The 26,428-nt window shown below is 46.1% G+C and overlaps 1 protein-coding gene across 1 annotated transcript; it reads right to left on the minus strand.

Moving 5' to 3' along the window:
• Positions 1–10,890: 10,890 nt before the first annotated feature.
• Positions 10,891–26,386, minus strand: MICOS10 (mitochondrial contact site and cristae organizing system subunit 10). The gene is made up of 4 exons (XM_050322351.1): positions 26,243–26,386; positions 14,686–14,733; positions 13,971–14,080; positions 10,891–11,134 (listed from the first exon to the last, which is right to left on the minus strand). Exons 1-4 carry the CDS (start codon positions 26,307–26,309, stop codon positions 11,126–11,128), a joined length of 234 nt encoding a protein of 77 aa, XP_050178308.1. The 5' UTR covers positions 26,310–26,386; the 3' UTR covers positions 10,891–11,125.
• Positions 26,387–26,428: the final 42 nt, after the last annotated feature.

Genomic DNA, 26,428 nt, shown 5'->3' on the forward strand with positions numbered 1-26,428 from the left:
GGACGTTGCTTTGTTCTGAGGGATGTGAGTGAAATAAGAGACATCAGAGACTTTGAAGCAAGTTCTCAGGAGGAAAAATAAGATGTAGATGCAGCCACCTGCAAAGCAACAGACCATGGGCATGTGAAACTCAGCCAAGTGTATCGGGCCCTTGATTCAGTATTTGCATGGTTTTTGTGGGATCCTCAGCACTGGGGTGTGATCACTCTGCAAGGAGCCAGCTGAGTTCATTCACTGCTTCCTACTATTCATTCCTGTTCCAGTTCTGTAAACAGCATAAAATGGAATCAGCAATCTGTGAACTTGGGGGTGGGGAGGCAGGAGGAGCAGGGTTCAGGTTTTCTGGTGTCAGAAGGCACAGGCAGAGGTGCTGCAGGACAGAGCGGGTTGGTTGGAGGATGAAAGGACCTGCTGAGAGGCCTTCAAAGCCCTGGGCCAACACTTCTCCCCTTCCTCCCTGGCAACGTGATACCATAGATGACCTGATGCCTGCAGATGTCATTTGGACAGACACAGGCTAAAGGCAGCCACTCTGCAGCTGGGAGAGGATGGAAGGAAGAGCAGGGAGGCAACACCAGCAGGAAGGGAGCTGACCTCAGCAGTCACTGCCAGGGGCAGTGGCTTCAGCAGCGTTTTTAGGCTCTTGCTCCACACATGACCGCCTTGTTTTCCACCTTCCACTCCCCACAGGCTCAGGGGAGCTTCCTGCCTGCCTGCCTGCCCGCCCCTGAAACACCTGTGCCAAATCACACCGATGTTTTCACACCACATGGTACAGCACAACTCCTCACTCTAACCCTCAGTGACAGCCCATTTCATCAGCTGTTGTTTTCCACCACTGGGTACACACAGCCTTGCCCTAAATCTCCACACACCCACCCATGTCTTCCCTCTCAGCCCTTTCCCTTGCTGCTGGATCACCAAGGCTTCGTGCACTGAGACAGAGCAAAAACTCACTCTCCTGTCTCCAGGACATCCCTCCCTCACCCACTGTTGCTGTTTTGGGCCTGCTGACAAACGCCCACAGTGCCAGGGGCTCCCCACTTGTCAGGACAGGACCTAGAACTGTGGGTGTGAGAAGTAAAAGGGTGTACTTGTAAGTTAAAAATAAAACTATTTCTTTTATTTGTGTCAATGCAGATTCCAAGGCTCCCTGCCCATAGCTGGATTCTAAAAAACACACAGGGGGAAGGGTGGGTGGGAAAAGAGTGAGGGACAGTGTGCATGTGCACAAAGGGCTGCAGGAACAAAGAGGAGGGAATGGCCCCTCACATATCCCACAGCTGGGCCTGAGATCCATCTCCTCCCCACCTTGTGCTGGGTTCATTAACCCTGAGACCAACCACGTAGGGTCCAAGGAAGTGCTCTCAGGGAATAAACCCTGATGTCTGGGTATGCCATGGCCCACCCTGCCCATCTCAGATCAATTCCCTTCACCTCTTCACATCTCATCTGCCAACAGATTCAACATTGCATTGCAGCTCCCTGAAACAAAGATGGCTCTGTATCAGCTTCCTTCTGAAGGAATTTGGCTCAAGACTGACCACAGCCACATTGGGTGGGACCCTGAACAACCTGATCCAGTGAGTGGCATCCCTGCCCATGGCAGGGGCTGGAACGAGATGACTTTAAGGTCCCTTCCAAACCAGTCTGTGATTCCAGTCTATGATTCTCTCACCTGCTGGAGTTGAACTCCTACTTTTTGGTTCCTAAATAAGTCCTGAGACATCTCCAAGATATCAGGACCTAAAACTGCTGTGTGTAAGGGCACACATGCCCCAGGTGAAGGGAGCAATGCTAATGCCAGGAGACAGAGGCAAAGATTTTACTACTAAAAAAGCTGGGGAGTGATTTCCCATCTCCATCCCAGGCAGATGAAGGGAGGGGACATGTAGGGTGTGAGGAGCACATCCTGCATGCAACTCTCACATCTGTGCAGCTCCAGAACCCCTGGACAAGGGGGTCCTCACAGACACCATTCTTACTTTTTGAAGATTGATCCAGCACAGGGGTACAACAGCCCTTCAGACCACTGGGTCAATCCACCCTGAGCACTCCTCTGGCTTAATAACACCCAGGGAGGTAAGGAGAGGTGAGAGAAGAAGGTTCAGCCACAGGAGGACTTTGGACCAGCAACCTCCATTAGGCTTTTGGATACCTGATTTGAGCTCTGTGCTGAATCCCTTTGCACAGGCAAAGGGATAAAGGCATGAGTCCCAGTGGGAATTTGGCTAGTTGGCTTAGACTGCAAAGTCCAGCTTGCCTGGTCTAGGGACAGACCTGGCTGGCAGGGACTGTGCTCGGTAGTAAAGGAAAAGGATTTATCATAGAGCTCATTAGAAAACATCTGGGCTCAGCAAATGACCTGGAATGCGACTCGGCAGCGGGGCGCTCCTCTTTTCCCGAGTGCCGGGAATGCAGCTCCCGCAGGGTACGACTGGAGCCAGCTGTTTCCTCTAATCCCATCAGCCTTCCTTTCCACAGGGGGTCGAAGGAGAAAGTCCCGTTCCCTCCCCTTGGTGACTGGGATTAGTGGTTTCTCTGTAGTTCCATGCCAATGCATTTTAGGGCCCTGGGGCAGCAGTAAAAACACACCCCTCCCATCCCCAAGTAAGTCCAAATGTGTTTAATCATTTGATTTTCCACCTTGCCCAGTCATTCCCTGCTCCCAGGCACTCCCAGGCCCCTCCGTCCCTCCCTCCCTCGCTTTCCCAGCAACTCAGGTCATGCACAATCCTTCTGCTATTCAGTTCATGTCTGCAGGGGCAGTTTAGAGCAGGGAGGGCTGGGAAGAAGCTGTTGGGCTCCTTTTGCAGGTGCCCTCTTCCCTATGAGTTCAAACAGCTTTTTTTCCTTTCCAAAAATAACCAGTTTCCTCTGACTCCATTACAAGCAGCTAAATCCCTTCTGATAACCATCTTATTTTCTGCTGCACAACTTCCCCCTGCTGCAATCACTCCTATTAATTATTTTTCTTGCAGCACTGTCTGAAGGCCCCAGCCAAGCTCAGGCCTGGTCACAATAGGTGCTTGTGTGTGTTTAAAGACAGTTCTGGCACTGAAGCTCCGACAAACTGACAACCAGCAGGACAAACTTAGAACATCCACATATGTGCAGGGAACATTTTGCACATCACTGAAAGGAAAGCAGCACCCGCCTGCACTGGGGTGACTCACGGAGCAATGTAGCACTGCTCTTGCATGGAAAGAGCCTCGAGCACAAACCCTCTGGCCTTCAAGAAAAGCACACAATATCAAAAGTCTGAAAGGGCCAGTTTTGGAAGGTCCTGCTATAGCACGAGTCAGCCTATTTTAAAATTAGGATAATAAAGAATATATGTATATATAGATGTATTTTTTATCAGATTAAACTTCTCTGCGCCCAGTACCTGCACCTTCCAGAAGACAAATTCTGAAAGTGATAACATGATTTTTATAGTTTAGAGAGTGTGGTTCATAAAATCAGAAATGTGGGACCCTGAGAAATCCGCTTTCGTTGCCTTTCTTCTTCCTGCCTTGGAGCAGGACTGTGATTTTTGAGGTTAGTGTTGCAGCTGATGAGGAATGGAATGAACCTGGCCAGGAGTTCTCAGCTTCTCAGTGCTTTCCTGAACATGCTGAGACATCTGTGTTAGACCAGCTTTTCATCGCTGAGGTTTTAATTTTGGTGGCAGGGGCTGCAGTGGCTGCTCCAGTGTATGACAAGAGTAAAATGTGAAATACTTGTGTGCTCCTCCAGTGCTGCTCAGTGCTCGGAGGAGTCACAGTGATCTTCCCTCCATCTGCCAGTCCACCTCTATTTATACCTAATAAGGATATAAAATCCATGACTTTGCAGATAGTAAACTAGAGCTTCCCACAAACATAGTCGCCTGTGAGGATGCTCCTAGAGATTTAAAGGAATTATTTCTCATGCCTTAAAAGAACCCACTGAACTCACTTTCCCTCGGTCTTATGTGGTACAAAGAGCAGGACTATGTGGCTATTCCAGTGCACCTCAAGTCCTATCCCATTCCCACAGCTCCAGACCCAGGTTTCCATTCACCATCCAAAGATGCAGTTATTGACATATGAAATACCCCATCTCTCAACAGATTCTCTACAAAGCCATCATCTTCAGGGAGAATTAAACAAAAAATGGGCCCTATGCCTGGAAAAAGGAGGGGGGGAAATGCTCACCATCAGCCATTCCCTCAAACAAAACCGAAAGAAAACAAGCTAAGAGGGAGAAGCTGAAGAACAAAGCAGCAACAGAAATAGGTTGTCTTCCATCTCAGATCCACGCCAGGGACATCTTCAGGGAGTGTCCAGTGAGGTGGGTCCTTGAGCTAAAAACATTCTGCCTTCAGTTCATACCAGATTAAGCCATGGGACAGAGACCAGGAACTCTGCAGGAAACCTTTGTGGCCTTACAAATTTCAGAGAATTTATGGCCAACAAACACAGTTGGATCATTTGATCTGAAACCATGTGTGGTACAGGTCATTTGGTTTCACCCTGTCTCTCCCAGGTGGAGCTCAGTAACTTCCATTTCCATCAAGAGCTGGAAAATCCTCTCATTCCTCTCTTAGCTCATCCCAGTCTCTGTTACTGTCTCACTGCTCATCTGCACAGGTCAAGGTCCAGCCTCCAGCTCTTGCTTCTCACTGTGCCCCTCCCTGTTAGCAGCAATCCCTTCAGTTCAGCAATCCCCAGGGGCTTTCACATCTCTAAGTCCATGCCTTCTCCAGGTGTGACAAGTGTTTGTTGCATCTGGATGCTAAACTTTGCATTTGACTACCAAAATCTATGTTGCTCTACTTTCCTTTTCCTTTACATAGAATCTCACCAAATAGCAGTTATTTGTTTGCCACCATTTTTATATTTACTTCCAGACAACTAATTAAAATTAAAATATAAGCATTGCACTGAGTCCTGAAGGAGACACAGCATTCATAGACCCAAGCACCTCTGTTTACAAATCAGACATAGGGCCATCAGGACATGAAATTATTTTCTTCTCCTGTGGTCTCAGACTTTGAACACAGGAAGAGGCTGCTCAAGAGAGACATGACACAACCCACAGCACTCATCTTCAGGCTGAGCCTCTTTTCCCCTCACTCCATTGGGAATTACAGGCCTTTCCCTGTATTTCTGTGCTCTAGCACACCATCCTGGAGAGAAGTGTAATAATAATAATAATGGCCAGTCTTCGCGAGCGAAGATCCGGGGAAGGTCTTTCCACCTTCCAGCCTGCGCATTGGATTTTTTAGGTGAGACACAGTGTGCGCGGAACTGAGCCCACCCTTTAATCCTAAGGTTCATCTGCCGGGGCCAAGCGAGCTTGGACGGTGGCAGCGAGGTCCTTAGGACGTAGGTGGGTTGCCTTTAAGGGCTAACGAGCCCCACCTGCCCGGGAGTGGCCCTGACCGGGAATCGAACCCGGGTCTCCGCGGTGATAGCGCGGCGCCTTTACCACTAGACCGCCAGGGGCTGCCTGGAGAGAAGTGTAGGACTTTGGCAACCATCACAACTGGACCCCTAAATCATAGAATCTTAGAATGGCCTGGGTTGGAAGGAAGGAACCTTCAAAATCATCCAATTCCCAACCCCTGCCATGGGTAGGGACACCTTCCACTACCCATCCAACCTGGCCTTGGATACTTTCAGGGCAGCCACAGCTTCTCTGGGCAACCTGTGCCAGGGCCTCCTCACCCTCCCAGGGAAGAACTTCTTTCTAATATTGAAGCTAAACCTACTCTCTGTCAGTTATGAAGTCATTCCCCCTTTCCCTGGCACTCCAGGCCCTTGTAAATAGTCCCTCTCCCTCTTTCTCATAGCCCCCTTCAGAAGGGGCAATTAGGTCACCCCAAAGCCTTCTCTTCCCTAGGCTGAACAATCCCAATTCTCTCAGCCTTTCCTCACAGCAGAAGTGGCCCAACCCTCTAATGAGTTTGGTGGCCTCCTTCAACCCAACTCCTCAGGGAGCAGTAATGGCTTTGGGTTAAGCTGTTTATCACTCCTAACAACTTCAAGTGCAGCTTGGAGGAGGAAGAATATCCTCTAAAACCTCTAAAAAGAAACACGCTCTTTCCTATGATTTATGAACTGAATCTGAACTGACCAGGGCATAACCTTTTCCAGGAAGGGGCATCCACTCCTAACCCAGAGCTGGAGGCTTTACAAGCGCTACCAATAAAGACTAGAGATGAAGAGTGATTTATTAGTCACTGACAACTTTCTCACCATCTTTACAAGCTGCAGGAGGTGGGTATCCAGCACCATGAGGAACATCCACCCCAGCAGCCTGCGGTGCTGTGCAGCAAAGTGCTGACAGCCAGAAGTCACAAGAGAACAGTGATCTACAGCTGAATTTCCATAAACTATGTTCCCTTTTAGATTCAATCTCAGTTAAGCATTTCTCTGTGGGTGGGCTATAGGCTGGACTCCTGGAGCAGTACAGACACAGCTGCCTACAGGAGCTGGCGTGCCAAAATCTGCACCAGTCCCATTTCCAAAGGCAGGAACGGGGTGGGAGACAAGTTTATTTCTTGCTGTGGGATGTGTGTGTGCATGGGGGGGAAGTAACAAAACTCAACCATTCAGCAGTTCAGACTGCTGAAAAATGGGGTTTTCCCAGCAGGTCGCACATGAGGGGTTCCCCAGTTCCACTGTGAGCTTTCCCCTACCAGCTACAGCATCAGCTGTACCTCATGGTAGATCATGACAACCAGTCACCTTTAGTCTACTTGGGCACACAATATTTGCATTTGCAAACCGGAACCTTTGTGCTTTGTTTTGCTTTGCTGCAAAAATTCAGAGGAAACCCAGTACAAATATCTGGGAAACCAATTTCTTCTGCTTTGGAGAACCATCCATGTGAACACCATCACTGCTGTGCTTCCACTACTGGAGAGAGACTATTTACAAGAGCATGTAGTGACAGGACAAGGGGGAATGGCTTCAAACTGACAGAGATTGGATAGATTGGATATTAGGGATAAATCCTTCCCTGTGAGGGGGGGGAAGCCCTGGCACAGGGTGTCCAGAGCAGCTGTGGCTGCCCCAGCCCTGGAAGTGTCCAAGGCCAGGTTGGACAGGGCTTGGAGCAACCTGGGCTGGTGGAAGATGTCCCTGCCCACGGCAGGGGGTGGCACTGGATGAGCTTTAAGGTCCTTTCCAACCCAAACCAGTTTGGGATTTCACAGTACCGCAATGCTGCTGCCCCCTTGTAGTGGTTTTGAGTCCAGGCCTTCCTTGGTAACCAGGCTATAACTAAGGAACCAAGGCCATATTCCCAGTATTCCATACGATTTTTATGTAAGCAAGGGTATAAACAAGAAGGGAGAGGAAGCTCTCGCTCTCTTTCTTCAGGCGGACTGAAGGTGAAGGTTCTCTGCTCTCATCCTGCCCGGGGGAAGGAGTGAGGCCTCGTGTGCCCGGTTGGCCTTGAGAAGCAGAAAGTGCGGTGGCTGTTGGTGAGGTTCTCTACTATCTCGAGGAAAGTATTTGGATTTTTGTCCCTTTTTCCCTTTTTTTCCTTTCCCTTTCTTTTTTCCCTTTTGGGGGGGTTCCCTGTGGGTGATATCTTGTATATAATTCTAAATATATATATAAATGTGTGTTACTTGGAATTCGGTTTGGTTTGGGTTCGATTTTGTATGGTCTTTTCGGTCTGTCCCAAGAGAGGGAGAAGGAGAGGGGAAGGTTTTTTTCCTCTGTGGTCCAGGCACTTGGCTGGGAGCCAAGTCCAACCTGGGACACCCCTTGATACCTTCCCTCTTCCTTGATCTGTTACCTAAATTCATATTTAAGGTAGATTTACTAAGGAGATCTAACAACTGGGAATACATTTCAATGTTTTCTCTCCTTATCAGATTCAGATTTACAAGAAGGTCAATACTGAAAATCCCAGTGGTTTACACCTATTAGTGATTCCAGAAGCAATCACCTCCTGGACAATAAAATGGAATTCCTAAATTAACAGAGATTAGCCCCTGAGAATTTTGGGCAATTTGAGGACAGTAAAGGGTGGCAGAACACACCCTTCTGGGGAAGTAGGCAGCCTTCACTTGAGACTCCCTCACCTGCCAAGGGAAAAACCAGAAACGAAGGGCTGATGGAGTCAGTGGCTCCAGACCTCAAACCTGAGTCCCAGCTCCACACCACATTCCCTCCATGAGTTATCCCTGACCTTGCCTACAGCTTCTCCCATCCTTAAAATGGGAATTACAAACCCTCCCAGCTCCCTTTAGCCCATCTGTTTAGTTTGTAAGTCCTCCAGGGCAGAGGCTGGTTTTTATTTGTGTGTACAGCACCACATACAGCCGGGTCCTGCTCTTGGCCTGGGCTCCAGGCAGGACTGGAACACAAAGCAATGACGGTATCTTGATCAAACACGAGCAACTCGCATAAACAAGAGAAAAGCAGCTTGATATTTTTTTCCCCGCTGTCTCTGCTTTCCGTGCCTTGTTTATTCATCTCAAAGCCTCAGCAGACATCTAATCAAGCTGTTAAAGAGGCAGAGATTTGTGGTCAGTCGAGCACTTGGGGAGTTGTTAAATGTTCAAAACCAGTTCTAGTCAGCAAACAGCTTTTTTTTTTCCTTACTCACTGAATACTCACCATTTTCCTATTACAATCACGATACAACTTCTCTACTAAAAGGTCTTGTTAAGTCTGGGTAGAGACACCTGCCTTTTTTAGGCCTATCTTGTTTGCACTTTTTGGGACCAATCCAAATCACGCCACAGACGACGCAATGATTTCAGCAGGCTTAAGAAAGAAGGAAAAATGTGATAGTTTCCAGATGAGTGTATTATACTAAATTTAACATGCCTTTTGGTACTTAGAATTTCCACTTTGCCCCCCTTCCATTTATGTAATTAGAAATCAAGCAGCAGGAAACTGTTCCTATTCCAACCTCAGTTGGGAATGGTATGGTCTCATTCCCACAGAGGGAAACAGGAGACTTGTCCTCACAAGATATTTTGCACAGCTTACATGGACATGTTCAGAAATAAGCTTGGAATAATATATCTCTAATTAAATAAAGCAAAACAAATACAGACCCTTTATGTGGTAGTTATATGTGCATATACATATATATATACATATATCAACAGAAAATGACAAGCAAGGCAACTGTGAAAAAAAACCAAAATTAAGTTTTATCCCGTTGAAGAAGCAATGACAAATTAAATTCCACTTTTAAAATTGTGCTATTTTTCCATGCTCACCCTTGTTGACTTCACACTGATGAGTAAGAACATTTATTCTGATTATTCTCACTCTGACAGTAAATGACATGTAAAGGAATCAGTATCTACAATCGATTTCTCTGAGTTCCAGGGCCAGAAGAACCTCTTTGTCACAGGTAGGAGATCAAAGTAAGAATTAACTCTGGGAAGTCCTATTTGAGCTGAAGCAGAGCATGTGAGGGCAGGACAACTTGTTACCACGGACACTAAATAAAAACTGAACTCATCATCACGGCCCAAATGACACAGCAGGAGATGAAACTTTTCCTGCACGTTGACAGTCGTTACATTCAGTGCTGCCACTGCTTTTGGTTCTCCTGGTTCTTGCCCAGGCTGCTGCTCTTCTCTCCAGTGGATCCCACTGGCTTCCCAGCCTGCAGCACACACACAGAGAGCTCCATAACAGCCCTTTCCAAACCACAGAGGAGCGATGGCTCCAAAGTACATAGTTCAAATTAAAAATTGGGGCCAGATAAAATGATTCCAAATCTGCAAGAAAGAAAAGATATCCAGTTTTCAATGGGCTGTTTTGCCCTGACTGGTGAATGCAGTCCAGCAAGGGAGGAGGTGGAAAAACAAGGACATGCTGGAGCAATGGCCCTGGATGGGATCTTGCTCTGCCAGCCCTGGTGCTGCTCTGGCACTGCAGTGCTTTATTTCACAAGTCCTTTGCTCCGGGCGAGCTCCTTGGTGTGTGTTGACTCTGGGCACAGCTCAACATGTTTCCCCATGTGCAGGATCCACAGCAGTGCTCAGGAGAGCTGGGAATGCAGGACTTGCTGCAGCACCCAGAGCAAAACTCAGGAAGATAAGGAGTTCCTCAAGCCCTCTGAACTGCCCCTCAGTTAATCCCTGTCCTTTTCTGCCATGGTTTAAAAAACAAATATTGCACATGCTTTCCTTTGTGTAGTCCTTATTTTGTCACTTGTCCATCTATCAGCACTCACTGTGAAGCAGAAGAGGCTTTCAAAAAAGCCAATTTCCGTATCAGTCTATCCCACTCCCTTTCTATCTTGGGAGACATTCCTTGTGCTACATGAACATGAAGTAAGCGTGGGACAAAGAAATGAGGTCCTGGAGAGCCATTTTCATAGCTAGGAAATTGTGCTGAGTAAAGAAGCAGTGAAGACAACCTCCTGAGTCAGGAGAACACCAGACAACACGCCAGTAAGTCATCACAAGGACGGAGGTAAATGTAAAATAGATGGCATTAGCAGCTGCTTAATTCACCCACTATCCCAGGAAGTTTCAAACTTGGGTTGCTCCATGACCCAAAGCTACAAGACACAGCACTGGCTTCCTGCATCAGACAGTCTGGATTTACCACTTTGTATTCTCCCTCTTCTGAGAGGACAAAACTCCAGTTTTAAAGGGTAACTGTACAAACAGGACATAGGAGTATTTATATTCCTCTCCACACACTGGCACAAGCAGCAGGGGTCGAGTGGGTGATTTATGAGGTGGGAATGCTTCTCTGAACTGGCTGCTGGGTGGGGGAGGCTCTGGGGAGGGGGAGGAACAGACGCCAGGGCTCTCCGCTGAAGAGCTCTCCCCGTGGCTTTGGCCCAGGTGCTCCCAGATGCTGAGCACTCCACATGAAGCTCTCTCCTTCCATTCTCTCTCTCACTCACAGACAAAGTCAACACACTAGAGAAGGCCATTTCTCCTTTATTTATTTCCCAGAAGAGCTCTCCCTTGCGCTTTTCAGACACCATACAAAACAAGCAACAGAACTTTGTTTCATATACAGAAACAGTTTGTTGGAGTATAAAGAGTTACTGGTGATCGTTACTGAAGAATGGTGGCTTATCCAGGGGCACTTCAATATTCCTGAGGAATAATCATTGACTTCTCCTTCCTTCCCACTGGGGTAGTCTTAGCCATTAGTCACTGTTCCTGCAAAGCAAGAAAGCTTATATTATTAAAAAGCCATTTGGGTTCCTTCCATGGAAGGTGCTGCGGGATGTAAAGCAAGTCACGGAGCTTTGTGACATTTCCAGAGGGTACAGGAACATTGTTATCCTTTGCTAGAGCAAGAAGTTGTGTATAGAGAAATTAAGCAGCTATTTTCTTGCATAACCCTCCATTATGATAAACTGGGTACTTCAAAAAACCCCAACATTATTTTTTAAGTTAACTATTCACAGGATAAAGAGAAATCAGACAGAAATCAAAGCCACAAAAGGCAGGAGGGAAGGCTGAAGTTGCCTTCTTGTATTCCTGCACATCAATATACTCCACACTGCTATCACAGTACAGGGTTGGGGAGTTTGGGTGATAATACAGGCTAAATAACCTGAAAAATATGATCTTTTCCACTTTGCAAGGAACTAGGCTGTGTAATTCACAGCCATAGCCTTGAAATAGTTGCTAGATTTTGGCTTTACATTCAGCTGAAGTCATGGTGAAATCCATTTGATCAAATTACTTAAAAAGCTCTCAGAATCTTATGACCACAAATCAGAACTTTTCTGCATTTTAAACAGTCTCTTGTCTAGATGAATGGCCCCCTCATTGGTGTTAGTGTTTCATGACCACATTTCTAACCCAAAGGATGGGCACTGTGATAGTCCAAGTTACAGCTAGAACAGCTGCAAAGTCACCTTGTCATCTCCTGATTATTTGGTATTGTGAAGGTTCTCTGTTCTTTTAAGAACTTGATCCTAAAGAATCAAGAATCCCAACTGGACAAAACCCCGAATAACCTCATAGCTGACCCCCATGACCTCCTTGAAGTCCTTTCCAACTCAAGTTATCCTGTGATTCTGTGAACTTGACAGGCTCAGAAAACTAGAAATAATTTTGTCCAAGTTAATCCATGTTGCATTTCTCTCTAATAAATCTGATTTTCTTGCAGAATCTCTCGATTTGACAGGTTAACATTTGAACAGAACTCAGTTGTGTAAGGAAGTCCTACAGAGTTCAGTTATAACAAATTTTCTAGAAAAAACCCTGATGAGTGATAATGCAACAATGTTTTCTGTGTTCCTAACCAAGAGCAATGAAATAACTTGGTTGTACTAACCCTGGAGCCATTATCCATGACACAGCATTTCGTAGGGAATTAATGACATTAACCATTACACGGCTTCATCCACCTTTTCCCTATCTAAGCAGCCTCAACCTCTTTGTGCCAAAGACAGTGCACTGGAAACTACCTGACCAGTATTGTGCCGTGCAGGTAGCTGGTGTCTTCTGGGAAGTGTCCTCTCTGTTCCTTCATTCTTCCAAGGACCACCCTTGCTCCAGAACACAGATTTGTCCTTAATCCCCCAAAAATCTCTTACTAGGCTGACCTGACACTCAGTTTTCTGCTGCCCAACATCCCTAGTAAGAAGCATCCTTGAACGAAAACTGCTCTCTCAGAACACGTGAACAGGGTTACCACTCATGTGAAGCCACAGACATGTCATTCCAGCTTTTTCTGGAGCCGTAAATTGGAGGAATACCCTCAGGACGGTGTGGAAAGCTAACACAGCCTACTGTTAACAAATCTGGCCTGAAGAATCATGCACAGATTTTTCATTCTGGGCAGTAGCTGGCAATGCTCATCAGCTGCATCCAAGTCACAGTTTCTCTATATTGCTCTCCAAAGTATTTTATTTTCAGGAAGTTGTTGGAGAATCTTGTTATTGTTTCCCTTTAACAGGCAGTTGGAGGAAACATTTGTAAGCAGCTTTGTCTGGTAGGCTGACAAAAGCTCATCTGTCAGTAAGCTCAAGGAGGACCGGGCTCAACTGACAGCTCTGGGTGCATCAGGAAATGCCTAAAAACACCTTCAGCTCTCGTCATCAGGCAGAAGAATAATATGGGGGCAATTTTTGCACTCTGTGTACTCCATGAAAAGCTTCTGGCAGAACTTTCTCAGTACTTTCTGAAGTGCTAAGGAACTGCAAACATATCCTGGTGGACGCCTCTCCACTGGCATCACTGAAATGCTTTAAGCAGTCCGTGGCTTTGTGGATCCAAAACGTGCACACACCTTTTTTGTGTGCCAGATATTACAATGATAAATTACCATGAGAACAGCCCCAACTTTTACATGTGAAGAAATTAAAAAAATATCAATGGAGTCAGTTTGTGGACTTGGTGCACTGCAGCCAGTTTGTGAGTTCAAAAATGGTTCCTGACAATTAATCTATTTTAAAATATTTTATCTCAGCATTGTCAGTGATAAGACTGAGCTCATTAAAATGATCTTCTTCAAAACTGTTTAAAGTGTACTTTTTTTTCAGACTAATTACTACATTACAATCCAAAATTACAAAGCCAAACAAGCCACAAAACTTACAAGTGATCAGTGTTTACATGTCGAAAAAAAACCCAAAAACCCCACTGGAGATCAAAGATCTGCTTCCACATACAAATCTACCTGACATGCCTGACATGACTTAAAGTTTCTTCACAGTTCATCTCTTTCAAAGTCTGAAGAATCTTACTATTAGTTTAGTTTTTCTGCTTTTCTGACACGTATTTTTATTATAAATATTTTCAGGTTGTGGCAAAACCCACCTGCAGGATCTGTTAAACTAATTCCATGTATTCAGTCTAATTAAGTTTACGGTTAAACCCACCAGTTATTAAAAATTTCTGAAGAGCAGGGGAACCACTCCTGCTCTGGCAACACAAGTTTCTTCTTACTAGTACTCCCTTGGGAAAGGCAGAGGAATATCCTTGTAAACGGGGTCTAACTTACAATTACCAACCAACACTAACCAGCACTGGTACTTACTTTTACAAATTTACCATGGAGAAGATATGGAGACTGGAAGTCGTGTTGGCAATTGGAATAAGCCATTCCTAACCCCATCCCTGACCCAAAAGCAATAGGCCATGTCTTTCCTGTGGGGGAGAACAAAGAGGGCAATCAGAGAGGGCAAATCAAAGCCAAGGAAAGCTCTTTGTTACATATTGTTACATAAGCACCGTGAAAGAATAAATTACTAGAAGATGCATGTTATGCACTTTCATTTTACAAGTCAAAAATCAGCTCCAAACCAGGGCACTAGAGAAGAACAGGAGTATCCGTAAGACATCACATTTGGAATTTACAGAGAGCAAGCTCTGAATCCAGTGTATTACTGAAAGTCACTGTTACCAAAGGATAACTAAAGAACTAAGATCAGTTTTAAAACCCTGGGAAGACTGGCATAAACTGATGTCTAGACACATGGCTCCAGTGATTTGGCTCAGGGTCTCCTGCAGTTCCAGGATTTGAGCTCAGCACAGGAGGAGCTCTGAGAGGTGCCATGGGTAACAACCTCATTATACAACAGCTGGAAGTTTGGGGAACTCCATTTCAACAGAAAAGACAGGGCAAATAATAGAGGAATTGCTTTAGCATGCTGATTAAGTTTTACACACCTCAAAGACTTCTTGGCTTTAAAATATCCCTACAACAGATGGAAACTGGGAAACCAGGCAGTCAGGATCACTGCAGTACTTACTTTTGAAGAAAATGACTGAGAAAACAATTCCTAATCCAAATCCAGCACCTGCAACAAAAAATGCAGTCAATGAGTGAGGATTAATATAACAGAGAGTAATGGAAAATTACTTCATTCTCTACAGCAATTCTTTCTTCCAACTCAGGAGTATCAGACTATGAATATCTGACTACATGTAATTTCAGTACACCAAACTGTTCTTAAATAGCAATTCTGAAAAAAAACCAATTCTTGTTTTTTAAGTAACTGTAAGCAGCTGATTCAGATTAGAATCCCAACATACAGAATAAGTGCATTATCAGAAAGATTTGGGAAACAAACCAGACTCTCATCCCGGGGAAAGTTCCTGAATTTCTGTCACCATCTATAACGTGGAATTAAGATTTATTTGGTTCATTGTCAGCAAATGAGAAACACTTAAATGAAAACTTATTGTGTCCTTGAGCTTTAGATTTTGCAGATGAATATCTCAGTGTATTTCGTTTATCTCACTACTTTAACTGTTTCAATGTGTGTCCTGAGGGCAGCAGAACTTTAAAGCTTTGTGTTATTCTATCCCTTACAAAGAAAGCTCCAGGCTGCTTATCTTTCACATCCACAACACTCATTATGGAGCATATTTAAACACATTAGGAATGAATGACTTTTCACATCCTTAATACTATATATAGAAATAAGTGCAGGAGTTGAAAAAAAAATTTATCCAGCGCCATTAAAACACTTGGCATATTTAAAAATAATTTTTGCTTTCCTTGGAAGGTGAGCTTAGGATTTCTTGCAAGAAGTCAGGCAAGTCTGCAAAACTCCTCTCAGGACCCAAAAAATGTAACAGTGGAAACTTGCAGCTGAGTGAGCAAATTCTACCTTTAATTTTATGCACTACAGACAAGAATTTTAGATAAAGTATTGAAATACAAAAGTTTAGAAAAGAAAAAAAAAATCAGTCATGCATATGCTCATTAAAAAAACAACCAACAGTTTGAGATTTATTTTGCAGCAAACACATCCTGTTACGGGCTTCAATTCTCTCCTTGCAATACAAGAAACGTAATTTAAGTGTAACGAGTTTATTAATTAAAATACATCCTTTTTTTTACATTCCTAAAAGCATGTGACCCTTACTTAAGATCCTGTTGGACACACTACTTCAGTCCAGAACAATGCCTGTACCCTCTTGGCATATAGGACGAGGCTTCTTCTCTTTAAGTTTTCTTTTGCTCTTCAAACCTTTCTCCTTGCAAAAAGTGTATTAATGGTAGTTTCTACGGGGGAACAGTTTACTCAAACAATACTATACTTAATACATCCTAGTATATTAGGATGTACCACACAGTACATGAACTAAGCATTCCACGTTTTTTACTGATGATGAAACCTTGAATATTAGAACAGAGGTGACCAAACACGATCTGAGCAAACCTCTTTATGTGCACTCTCGGTAGGACTTTACTACCTGTATTTACTGAGAGCTGGAAACAAGAGCTGATTTGAAATCTCTTCATTTTACTCCAGATTTCAGTTGTGCCAGAGGTAACTACTTTACCAGGTCATTCCAGCTTCGGGGTAGCCTCACAAAACATGCAGTGCAGGAAGAGCTTTGACCTCCCGCCAAGTGCTCCTGACACAACTCCCCCAGACACTGTCGAGCCCCAGCACTTTGCAGAAGGTCAGGTTTTCACTCTAATCATTTGCATAGCTAAGGGAAAGTCTCGGAGCCTCGGATGTCTGCTCAGAGCCCCAGGGTTTTTCTGCATTTCAGACAGTAAGAGATCCCCTCCTTGGAGCGCCTCCCACAGACGTCTCCCTGCCCCTGGCAGAGCCATCAGGCGTTCCGGCACCTCGTCCCTGCCCCTGGCAGAGCCATCAGGCGTTCTGGCACCACGGCTCCCCACGCTGAGTGCCGCTCTCCCCTCCCCAGCACAGCCTTCCTGCGGTACCTCTGCTCCAGTCCAGCTGGTGCTGGCTCTCCCCCAGTGTTTATGCCATCAACAATAATTACTATCTCCCAGAATCCATCCAAGGGACGCGTGTTTGGCTCCCTGAGTCAGCTCCTCTGACAGCCTGTTCCTACAATGCAGCTCATGCTGCAGTTTGGTTCAGGCTGTGGTACTTTGGGGCTGACAAGGACTTTGTGGAGGGAATTCTTTCTGCTCAGACAGCACCAGGTGTTGTTTGAGTTGCCCCAGTTCAGCAGGGCTGCCCTGAGGGAGAGATATCAGCCCTAGGCTTCCTGGCCCTGGGAAGATCCCCTCTGCCAACCCAAACAGTTGAGCCAATCAATGAGAATTTATGTACAGGATGACAAATCCTGCATCATCTCCGTGCACAGCCTAGGCAGTTTCTAATGTCACCACATTTTCCACCAGTCAAACCCAAATTCTTCTCACTAGCCTGGTTGTGAACTGTTCACTTTTTTGTCTGAAGACAACCCTGTGCTAAGGAAGCAACAATAATTAACACAGTTTCTTTCCATCTACTTCCAGAAATCATTCGTTATCTCATTTTCTCTTCACCTCCTTCAGATGCTTTCACATTACAACCCCTCAGTAAGGGCTCCACACAGATGCCATCAGTGCTGCTTCCTGTTGGGCATGGGGGAAGCTACAGGATACCCTTAAAAGGTGAAAAAGTTATTTCTGTCAACTGCAATTCAGCCTAAGCCCAAAACAAAAACTAGGCCTTGCCCCACACCAACACCACTGTTAAGCAGATGTGGTCCAGCACAACTGACTTTAGAATGCTCTGGTTTTCCTAAGAAAGCTTTTTTCTGAAGCAGCTAATTTGAAGGGAATGTTCTTTTTCACGAAAATGCAATTTTTGTGCAATTTTAGAGGCCGTGACTGCACCCTGTTGCAGCAGGAAGGGGAGCACACTGACAGGAGGACAAAAAGATGATGGTAAGATAGCTAAGGCTTTGCTTTAAAAAATGAAAATGTTACAGAGAAGTGAAGGAAATCTGACAGCTAATGGATTTTGGTTTTCTGTACAAGAAGGCAACTGGAGAAACAAAGCCAAAAACGTACCTTAGCTTTCCTCATCTCAAAGGTAGTTGGGTTCACTCCTCTCCTATTGAGGCACAGTAGGAAACTGTTGTGATCACCATGCCCTGCCAACCACAAACACCAAATCTGCCCACTCATATCAACCAGTGCACACACAGCATTTGTCCTCTTCTACTTGGTTTTAACATTTAAAAATTACTTTTAACTTAAACACAGACCCTTCAGCTACACTGAATTCCTTAGCCCATCTGGTTAAGAACCTCTTTCTGCAGATAGTTTGTCACTCATCTTCATTCCACTAGAAAGTATTTGTGGTTATGTGGTCATTTCCTGTGTCTCCAGGACCATGGGGGAGCAAAAACATCTTGCCTCGGGAGCCAAGTAATGCATTTCACTTTAATTCTATATAAAGTTACACCCGAGATAAACAATGGCTGAGCCGTGGATGAGTTTTACAGGTTTAAGTTCTCACATGCTCAATTTCCCTTTAAAGAGGCAACATGTTGCTTCAAAGAGCCTCCCACCTGACCAGGGGACACTCCAGCTGTTCCTCCTAAAGACCAGCACCTCTAGGCCAGGCTTTAACTTCATAACAATAAAACATGAAAGGTTTATATTACAATAAAAACAAACGAACATGGAAAAGCAAAGGGCTTGATTTTTTTCCCCCCTCCCTTTCTTGCATGACAGACTCTTAGGAGGAAAAGGCCACAGGAAACAGTACAATGCATTTTTCACCTTCTCTGATAGTTTAAAATGTTTAACTAGAAAAACAGTCTCTTCCACCCCACATCGGTCACTTCAGCCTAAACTCATTTACAGTGTCAACAGGGGACGGGACAGTTCTGGGGATGTCCCATCCCCACTCCTGGGACACGCCCGGACCGGCACAGCCACACGGAACCAGGGTTAGGCTCCAAGCCCAGGCTCCAAACCTTTCTCATTCTGCCTTTCTTTTGGCTCGTACACCTTCCAGGAAAAACGTCCCAGTACCTCAAACCAACCTCTCACACACAGGAGAGCACGTGCCATAACCCAACAGGACATCATAAAAGTGTCTGGGAGAAATACAAATCTTCAGGAGGGGCTCCTGCCCTACAAGAACATCTGGGAAAAGCTGTTTCTATAAATCTAATCAGCAGTGCCTCCAAGAGCAGTTCGACACAGTTCTCTCCTAGGCTACCCAAGTAGCTCTGGGCTGAGGCAGCTTTAAGACAGCCACATCTACATGGACTTTGCTTGAAACTTAAAATAGAAGGATTAAAATATGCTCCTTGACATCTGGCAGATGTGTTGCTGTTACTGTAGCAGCTGGAAGGTTTTCAATTACTTAATCTGACAAAAAAAACCTTATTATTTGCCTTTGCCATTCCTCACACATAAAGACAAAAACTGAGAGCTTCAGCCTTCAATCCCACTTCGACAAGATCCGTAGAAAAGTGCTTTGCAAAACTAGGGAGGAACATACACCAGGGCCTTCACTTAGCACCAATGAAACACATGAGACCATGAAATCACTTATGTATGGAGAGCATTAATTTTAAGCAGACTCTTAGCAAGGTCTTAGTGGCAGGAATCAGATTTTCTTCAAACATCAACTCTGAAGCTTTCATTCCCACCTCCCCTGTGGTGTGGATTGTTTATGCAGCAGATAGAAAAATGAGCAAGGACACTGGAAGAAAATATGGTGAAATTATATCCCAAGTACTTGACGAAAAAGCAGAAAAAAGCATGTTTTGTTTTATTCTAGCATGTGACTGCAGTAACACAGAATATTTAGAATAACAGAATGTTAGTATCCAAATATCATTATAATAAAAAATCCTCACATTCTTTCAGGGGGCTGATTTCACCTTTAAGCACTTGTGCAGGTCAAACACTGCCCGAAGGCAAATCTTGGATAAACATCAGCACTTCTGCAGAGGGACAGGCAGGAAGTGCCCGTGATCTCCCAAGGAATCACAGCAATAACCTTGGAGTGGTCCAGAAACTTTTCATCCTCACAGTGATGGATGAGCTGTGAGACCCGAGGGCACAAACATTTCCTCCCTCTTTTAAAAGGGGAAGGGGAGAGGAGCGGAAGCTGCTCTCTGAAGAGACAATGCAACATTGCTGTGAGGGTGGGAGGCCCTGGCACAGGGTGCCCAGAGAAGCTGTGGCTGCCCCCAGCCCTGAAGTGTCCAAGGCCAGGTTGGACAGGGCTTGGAGCAATCTGGGCTAGTGGAAGGTGTCCCTGCCCGTGGCATGTTCATCTAATTGAACAAGATGAGCTTTAAGGTCCCTTCCAACCCAAAACATTCCATGTTCTATGATCAATATTCCATCAAGTTTTTAGACAAATCAGAGCTGTGCTCTGTTTAGTAGCACATATGTAAGAAATCAGCAAGACACTCACTATACACAAAATACCCCTCTGACAGGAAACTTTACCTTCTCTTACTACGATAAAATATTCTGCTAATGACAACAATAGCATTGATAAAAAGAGAAGTTTAGCAGCAGTAAACACATCCACATTTAGGGCTTTTGCAGCCTATGAGGGTTGGCAATGATGGTGCTTCACACCCATCCAACACAGGCTGGCCAGTACTGATGTCTGCTGGCCCAGCTCAGAATTAGAGGCAGTTCAGAGCAACAAGAGTTTGGGGGCATCTCACTGGCAGGAATGATGAGGAAAGGAGCCTGATCCTTCTCAAACCTCTCACTACTCATTTATTATCAAGGATGCACCAGCATCCTTGATGATTATAAAATCCCTGGAAGGATTTTCTCATAGAACTGTTTCTGCTATAACGAGGAACAAAGAGTTGTTCCCACTGTCCCCCCTACTGCTGTAACATCTCAAGGACCAAATAAGAGGTTTAGGATGTCACTTGGCTCCAGCCCCTTTCCTCTGGGTGTCACTGTATGCCAACTCCCAAAGAAGGCACAGCTGTCACCTCACCAAGGCACTAATGCAGAGGAGCAGGAAGTCAGAGCACTCTGGATCCATTTCCAGCGGAGCACAGCTCAGGAGGTCTGGGGTTTGCAAACGCTGCACGAGCAGATGGATGTCACAGCTCTGCCCTCGGGTTTTCTTGCACCAAAGGACACCAAGAGCAGGCAGGAACAGCCAGGGAGCTGGTCAGGCACTCCTAGGCAGGGCACAGCTCCCTGACTCTCTGGGGTGGGCAGCCCAGAGGAATGGCAGGGCACAATGCAGTTAGGAGGAGACCTGGACTCCTAAAGTTGTTCCAGCTTTTTCTTCCAACAGAAGGTAAGAGCCCCTTAATTTATAGGTGGTCATTGTATTCAGAACTCTGCTAACATCAGAACTAAATAGTGCTGTTAGATTCTTGACTAAAAGCCTATTCTGGGAACAGCATTTGTCCACCTCTTCCAAAGAAAACATTTTTTGTTGACTGTGCTGCTTCCCTGCATAGCCTGAGCCATGAGCAGTTAATATTTACACTACTTGGTCTGCAGGACACAACTAGGAGAGTTGGATCTTCTGTAGGACAAAGGAAAAGAACAAACAAAGCTCACACAACAATGCAGTTGTGTGCTCACATAATATCCATGTTCTCCACTATTAAAAACAAAATCCAAAGGAAGAACAAGCCTTTTGACCCAGTAGCTAAGACTGGATGGTCACGTTACAATTGTCAAGCAAAAAACACTTCAAAACAGGAATGTCAGGATTTTTGTATATTTAGATAAAGTCTAATCCAGTTTTCAGAAAGTATAATCAAGTTTTATCATTATATAGACTGACTTTATCCTATTCATAACCATGTGAAGGATTATTTAAAAATACTGACATTGCAATCCATACAATGATTCTTTCTGAAACATCCAATCTGTGGAATGACTCAAACAATACAATTTCGCCCTTACCACTAACAGAACAGCTCTTCAAGCGGGCCAGATGATGCAAGCCAGAAGAAATCATGTTAACAGTTGCAGGAGAATTCAAAGTGTCCTTTTCTCTTAAAAAAAGTCCCTATTAAATGGAAATTAGAAGCGTTTTATTTTCAGATGTCAAAACAGAGGATTAGAAGAAAATGAACATCTCTACAACTGAGTTATTTACAAGCTTCCAGGCTGAATTTTGGTCAGTCGCAGACATGCATCAAAACACTTCTCTCCTGAAAAAAATGAACTTCAACACAGCAACTTCACACACACAAGGTCAAGAAAGAAACAGCTTTCCTAGGATTGCCTTTCAGTAACAGTGAAATTACAGTGTTCAACTCATGTAAAACTACAACAGCTTCAACACAAACCAAGACACGCAAGCACACAAACCTCCCTCCCTACTGCACATCCCCTTTATTGCCTCTCTGTCCCCCCAAACAGCTTATAACAATAATTTGTCCGAAATTACAGCCTCCAGCAAAAACCAGCTTTTGTGAGTAACTGTCTTCAAATAAACACACGTGAGCTATCAGTTAAACAAAGCAACCCTCTGACCGGGGTTTTGAGCCTGCAGAATGGAGGAAGAGCACAACACTATCTCCTTCACCCACCCTCCTCTGCACAGCTCTGCTGAGCGGGAAGAAATGGCTGGGAAGGCTGGGGCAGATCCAGGACTTTACAAAGGTCTGCAGGCTGGGAAGAGAAAGAAGTCACTGTAGTTTTATTCTCTTTCCCCATATATGAACAAGTAACTTTTCTGCAAAGAAGTAACACGTAGCTTTTCTGCATGAAAAAATCAGTATCAGGATGAAAGAGGGAACAGGAAGTTAAATTACTGAAATGACTGCGTGGGTGAAAAGCCTTAGGAACAGTGCAAAGCCAGAGCCAGCACGACCTGGATCACCCATCAGAAACCTCCTGGTCAGCCAAGAAAGCACAGCCGAGCCCCTGTACACACACTGCTCACAGCTCCATCTGGAATGGAAGGGGAACAAAACCACAGAGACCCATCCCACCGTGACCAAAACAAACAAATATCAGTCCTAACAAAAAGGAGGTGAGCACCTAAACTCCATTTGACAATAGCTCAATGTTTTGTGCAGGTACAAAGAGGTTTACTTACTCTTTGAGATGAAATACTGCCTGAGCAATGCCTGACAGCATCCTCTGTTTGGAACTAACAGGAAAAAGTTCACACCAAATTACAAGATGCACACAGGTAGTGACCAAGAGCTCAAAAACATAACGCAGCATTTCAAAGGATGGAACACAAGACAAATATTTATTTTGGACGTTTTAGTGGCAGGAGATCAAGTTTTTTCCAGGAGCTCCATCTCCAACTAAAACAGTGCAGCACAACTACAAACACAGCTAACTACAAACATCGGTGTAGTGGGAATCCTAAAGGACTGATATTTAAAAACAGATTATTGCTAATCAAGCCAGCCCGAGAGCTCTACATCCCCTTCTCCCTCTCTTCTGTTTCCCATGTCCCTCCAGCCCTCAAACTAATTCACAGGAGTTATCTGTCCACAGTTCTCACGGACTCTGGGAAGTGTCCCACATGCAAGGCTTCAGAAATTCAGTGCTTCCGTTTATTTAGAGAGTCTGGAATAGGAAAACACACAGCTAATCACAATGTTTGTTTTTCCCCAGCCACCAGCTGGAAAGATCTCCCTGGCTGTAGCACTCAGGATGTAAAGGAGCATTTGGGAAGGAAACCATGGCCACAAAAACGAAAAGTCTGACAAAAAAGGACAAAGTTTACCAAATCCCATATCCCAGGTAACAACCAACTAAATTCTCAAGTAAAAAAGTTTATTTTTTTTCTTTCCAGTATAACAACCGCCCTTGATAGTTTATTGGAAACTCCAGCAAACTTTGCAGTAATATTACAAAACCAGTCATCACAACCATGCAAGGCTTTAATGTCCCTGCAGAGCAAACAATCATTCCTACTGGGATAGCCTGGGAAAATCTATGTTGTCAGCACACAGCTTGGGCACCAACTCACTTCACATTTAAAGGCCATCATCATCTTCAGTCACAAACTATTGGACTATGAAGCAATTTTGGTGTTGCTCTGACTTCCCAAGTTCATCCTGAGTCATTTGTGGTAATACCAAGGAGGAGCTGTCAGCACAGATGTCTCAGTTACTGATAATGGGAAAAGCAGGCAAACCAGGAATATGCTCTCGCTCACAAAGAGTGTCCCAGCCCATCACACTGGGTTTGGTAATAAAATTAAAGAGCTGCTAATCACAATGCATGTCACAGTGCATATGACCTCTTTATGCAGTCTAATGAAAAACATGACTTTGACTGAGACCTTTACTCAGCGCCACTGTGAAGCCAACACTGGGAATCAATCCTTGGTCTGGAGCACTCAAGCACAAGGCAAAGCATGTTCCCTTTCTTCTGCTGCCACTTTAGGATGGAAGAAAATGCCAAATTAAATAGCAAAGCCTGCTGAAGGCACTGGCTGCATCAAGTGCAGGTGACACCAAGCTGGGCAGTGCAGACACACCTGAAGGACAGGGCCATCCTGAGGGACCTGGACAATCAAGCAGCGGTTCACAGGAATCTCATGAGGTTCAACAAGAGTAAGTGCTGGTCCTGCACCAGGCTGGGGAACAATCAGATGGAGAACAGCCCTGGGAGAAGGACTTGGGGGTGCTGGAGGGGGAGAGGCTGGACATGCCACGGATGTGCCCTGGGCTGCTCCCCCAGCATGGGCAGCAGGGCAGGGGGGGTTCTGCCCCTCTGCCCCCTGGGGTGGGACCCCCCTGCAGAGCTGCCTCCAGCCCTGGGAACAGCACAGGGAGGACCTGGAGCTGCTGGAGAGAGTCCAGAGGAGGCACCAAGAGATCAGAGGATGGAGCAGCTCTGAGAGGGGGAAAGGCTGGGAGAGCTGGGATTGTTCACATGGAGAAGAGAAGCTCCAGGGAGACCTAATTGTGGCCTCCCAGTATCTGAAGGAGCCAACAGGAAAGGTGGAGAGAGACTTTTTACAAGGACCTGGAGTGACAGGACAAGGGGGAATGGCTTCAGACTGATGGAGAGCAGGCTTAGATTGAGTACAGGGACAAATTCTCCCCTGTGAGGGTGGGCAGGCCCTGGCACAGGGTGCCCAGAGAAGCTGTGGCTGCCCCAGCCCTGGAAGTGTCCAAGGCCAGGTTGGACAGGGCTTGGAGCAACCTGGGCTGGTGGAAGGTGTCCCTGCCCAAGGCAGGGGGTGGCACTGGAGGAGCTTTAAGGTCCCTTCCAACCCAAAGCAGCCTGAAATTCTGTGAAATCAACCCTGTATTCACTTCTTTCAGGAACATTCACTTCTTTCACTGCCTCCAGGAGAGAGGATGTACAGAATTCCTGCATGTACAGCTGCAGCATGGAACAAGCTCTTGTTTATAATCTGGCATCCTTAATATTTTACGATAAAGCAACCAATGCTATGGAAATATAAACATATCTGGATATGTTTGTCAGACAAACCTGAATAGAATTTCATAAGGAAAAACACTGCTCTGGAGCACTTGACACTTTCCAAAGGTCTGTTATAAACAATGGGAGTTTCAGTTTACTTAAAATTACTAAACATCTTTTCTAATGGAAAAGTATTAGGCAACTAAAACCCCTGAGTTCCTCATCAGCTTCCAAGCACAAGACCACTGGAGAAAGAAGAAATAAACATTCCCGTTTCCCAGATATTACTTACGGTTGTAAAAGAGACATCTGCACTAACATGGAATGAATACCTCGCGTGTCAGACACTGCACTTCTTGCTCTATACGTTGAATTGAAGATTTGGGTTTGCAAACACGTTTAGTGAAGGCAGAAGCTGTGCCTGTCACCGGGCAGTCGGTCACACGGTAAGCACCGAGCTCACAGTCACCACCACTGGGAAAACTCGCAGGACTCGGTGAAATCTTACAAATGTTTGCTGCAGACCTGAAGCGCTACAAGCATGCACACAGCCTGAACTTAAAGGACAAATAAAACCGGAAAAGAATAACAGAACTGATGCCCTACTTAAAGAAAAGGCAGAACTGCAGTCCCAGGGCTGGGACACGGACGGAGCCTCTCAATGTCACAGCCCACACACCGTACCCAGGGACACGTGCCAGAGCTGTCCGCGTGTCACGCTGCCCATTGCTTTTAATAAACACTGAGTGATGTGGACAGCTCTGCACGGACCCAGCCCAAACCCACGGCGGAGCCGCCGGCGGGCAAGGTCGAGCACGGCAGGAGCAGCTGTGGCTGCCCGGGGCTCATTCATTCCGGGCAGGAGCCGCCCCACACTGCCCACGGAAGCCTCTCCTCTCCATCCCCGTGAGTACCCCGGGCCGAGCCCGGCCGGGCCGCGCTGAGGCGGGGGCGGGCCCGCCGGGGGTCCAACCGCGCGGCCAAGGTCACCTTGCTGGGCCCGGAGCCGCCGGCTCGGCCCGGCCGCGGGGGCAGCGCTGAGGGCGGATCCTCCTCACCCCCCGCGCCCCGCCCGGGGCCGCAGCCGCCCCGAGGCGAGCCCAGGCCGGCGGGGGGCACCGCGCCCCGCGCTGCGGGGACGCGCGGGGGGCCGCTCGCACGGCTTGGGAGCGCTCAGACGGCCTCTGCCGCCCCTCCCCGCGCCGTCCCGCCCCGCCGAGGCCGCGCCGCCTTACCCAGCTTCACGGCGGAGTCCGCCACGCACCGGTCCCACTTCCTGCCCAGCTCGCCCTCCGACGCCATCTTGCCCGTCCCTTCGCCTCCTCCCCCGCGCAACTCTCGCGAGACCCGAGGCTCCGCCGTTTGCCCGCGGCAGGCAGATCTCGCGAGAGTTCCCCGTTCCGTTGCCATGGTTACGGGCG

The sequence above is a fragment of the Myiozetetes cayanensis genome, unplaced genomic scaffold (assembly GCF_022539395.1).
Source record: "Myiozetetes cayanensis isolate MyiCay16 unplaced genomic scaffold, myiCay2020 scf28, whole genome shotgun sequence".
Classification (NCBI taxonomy): Eukaryota; Metazoa; Chordata; class Aves; order Passeriformes; family Tyrannidae; genus Myiozetetes; species Myiozetetes cayanensis.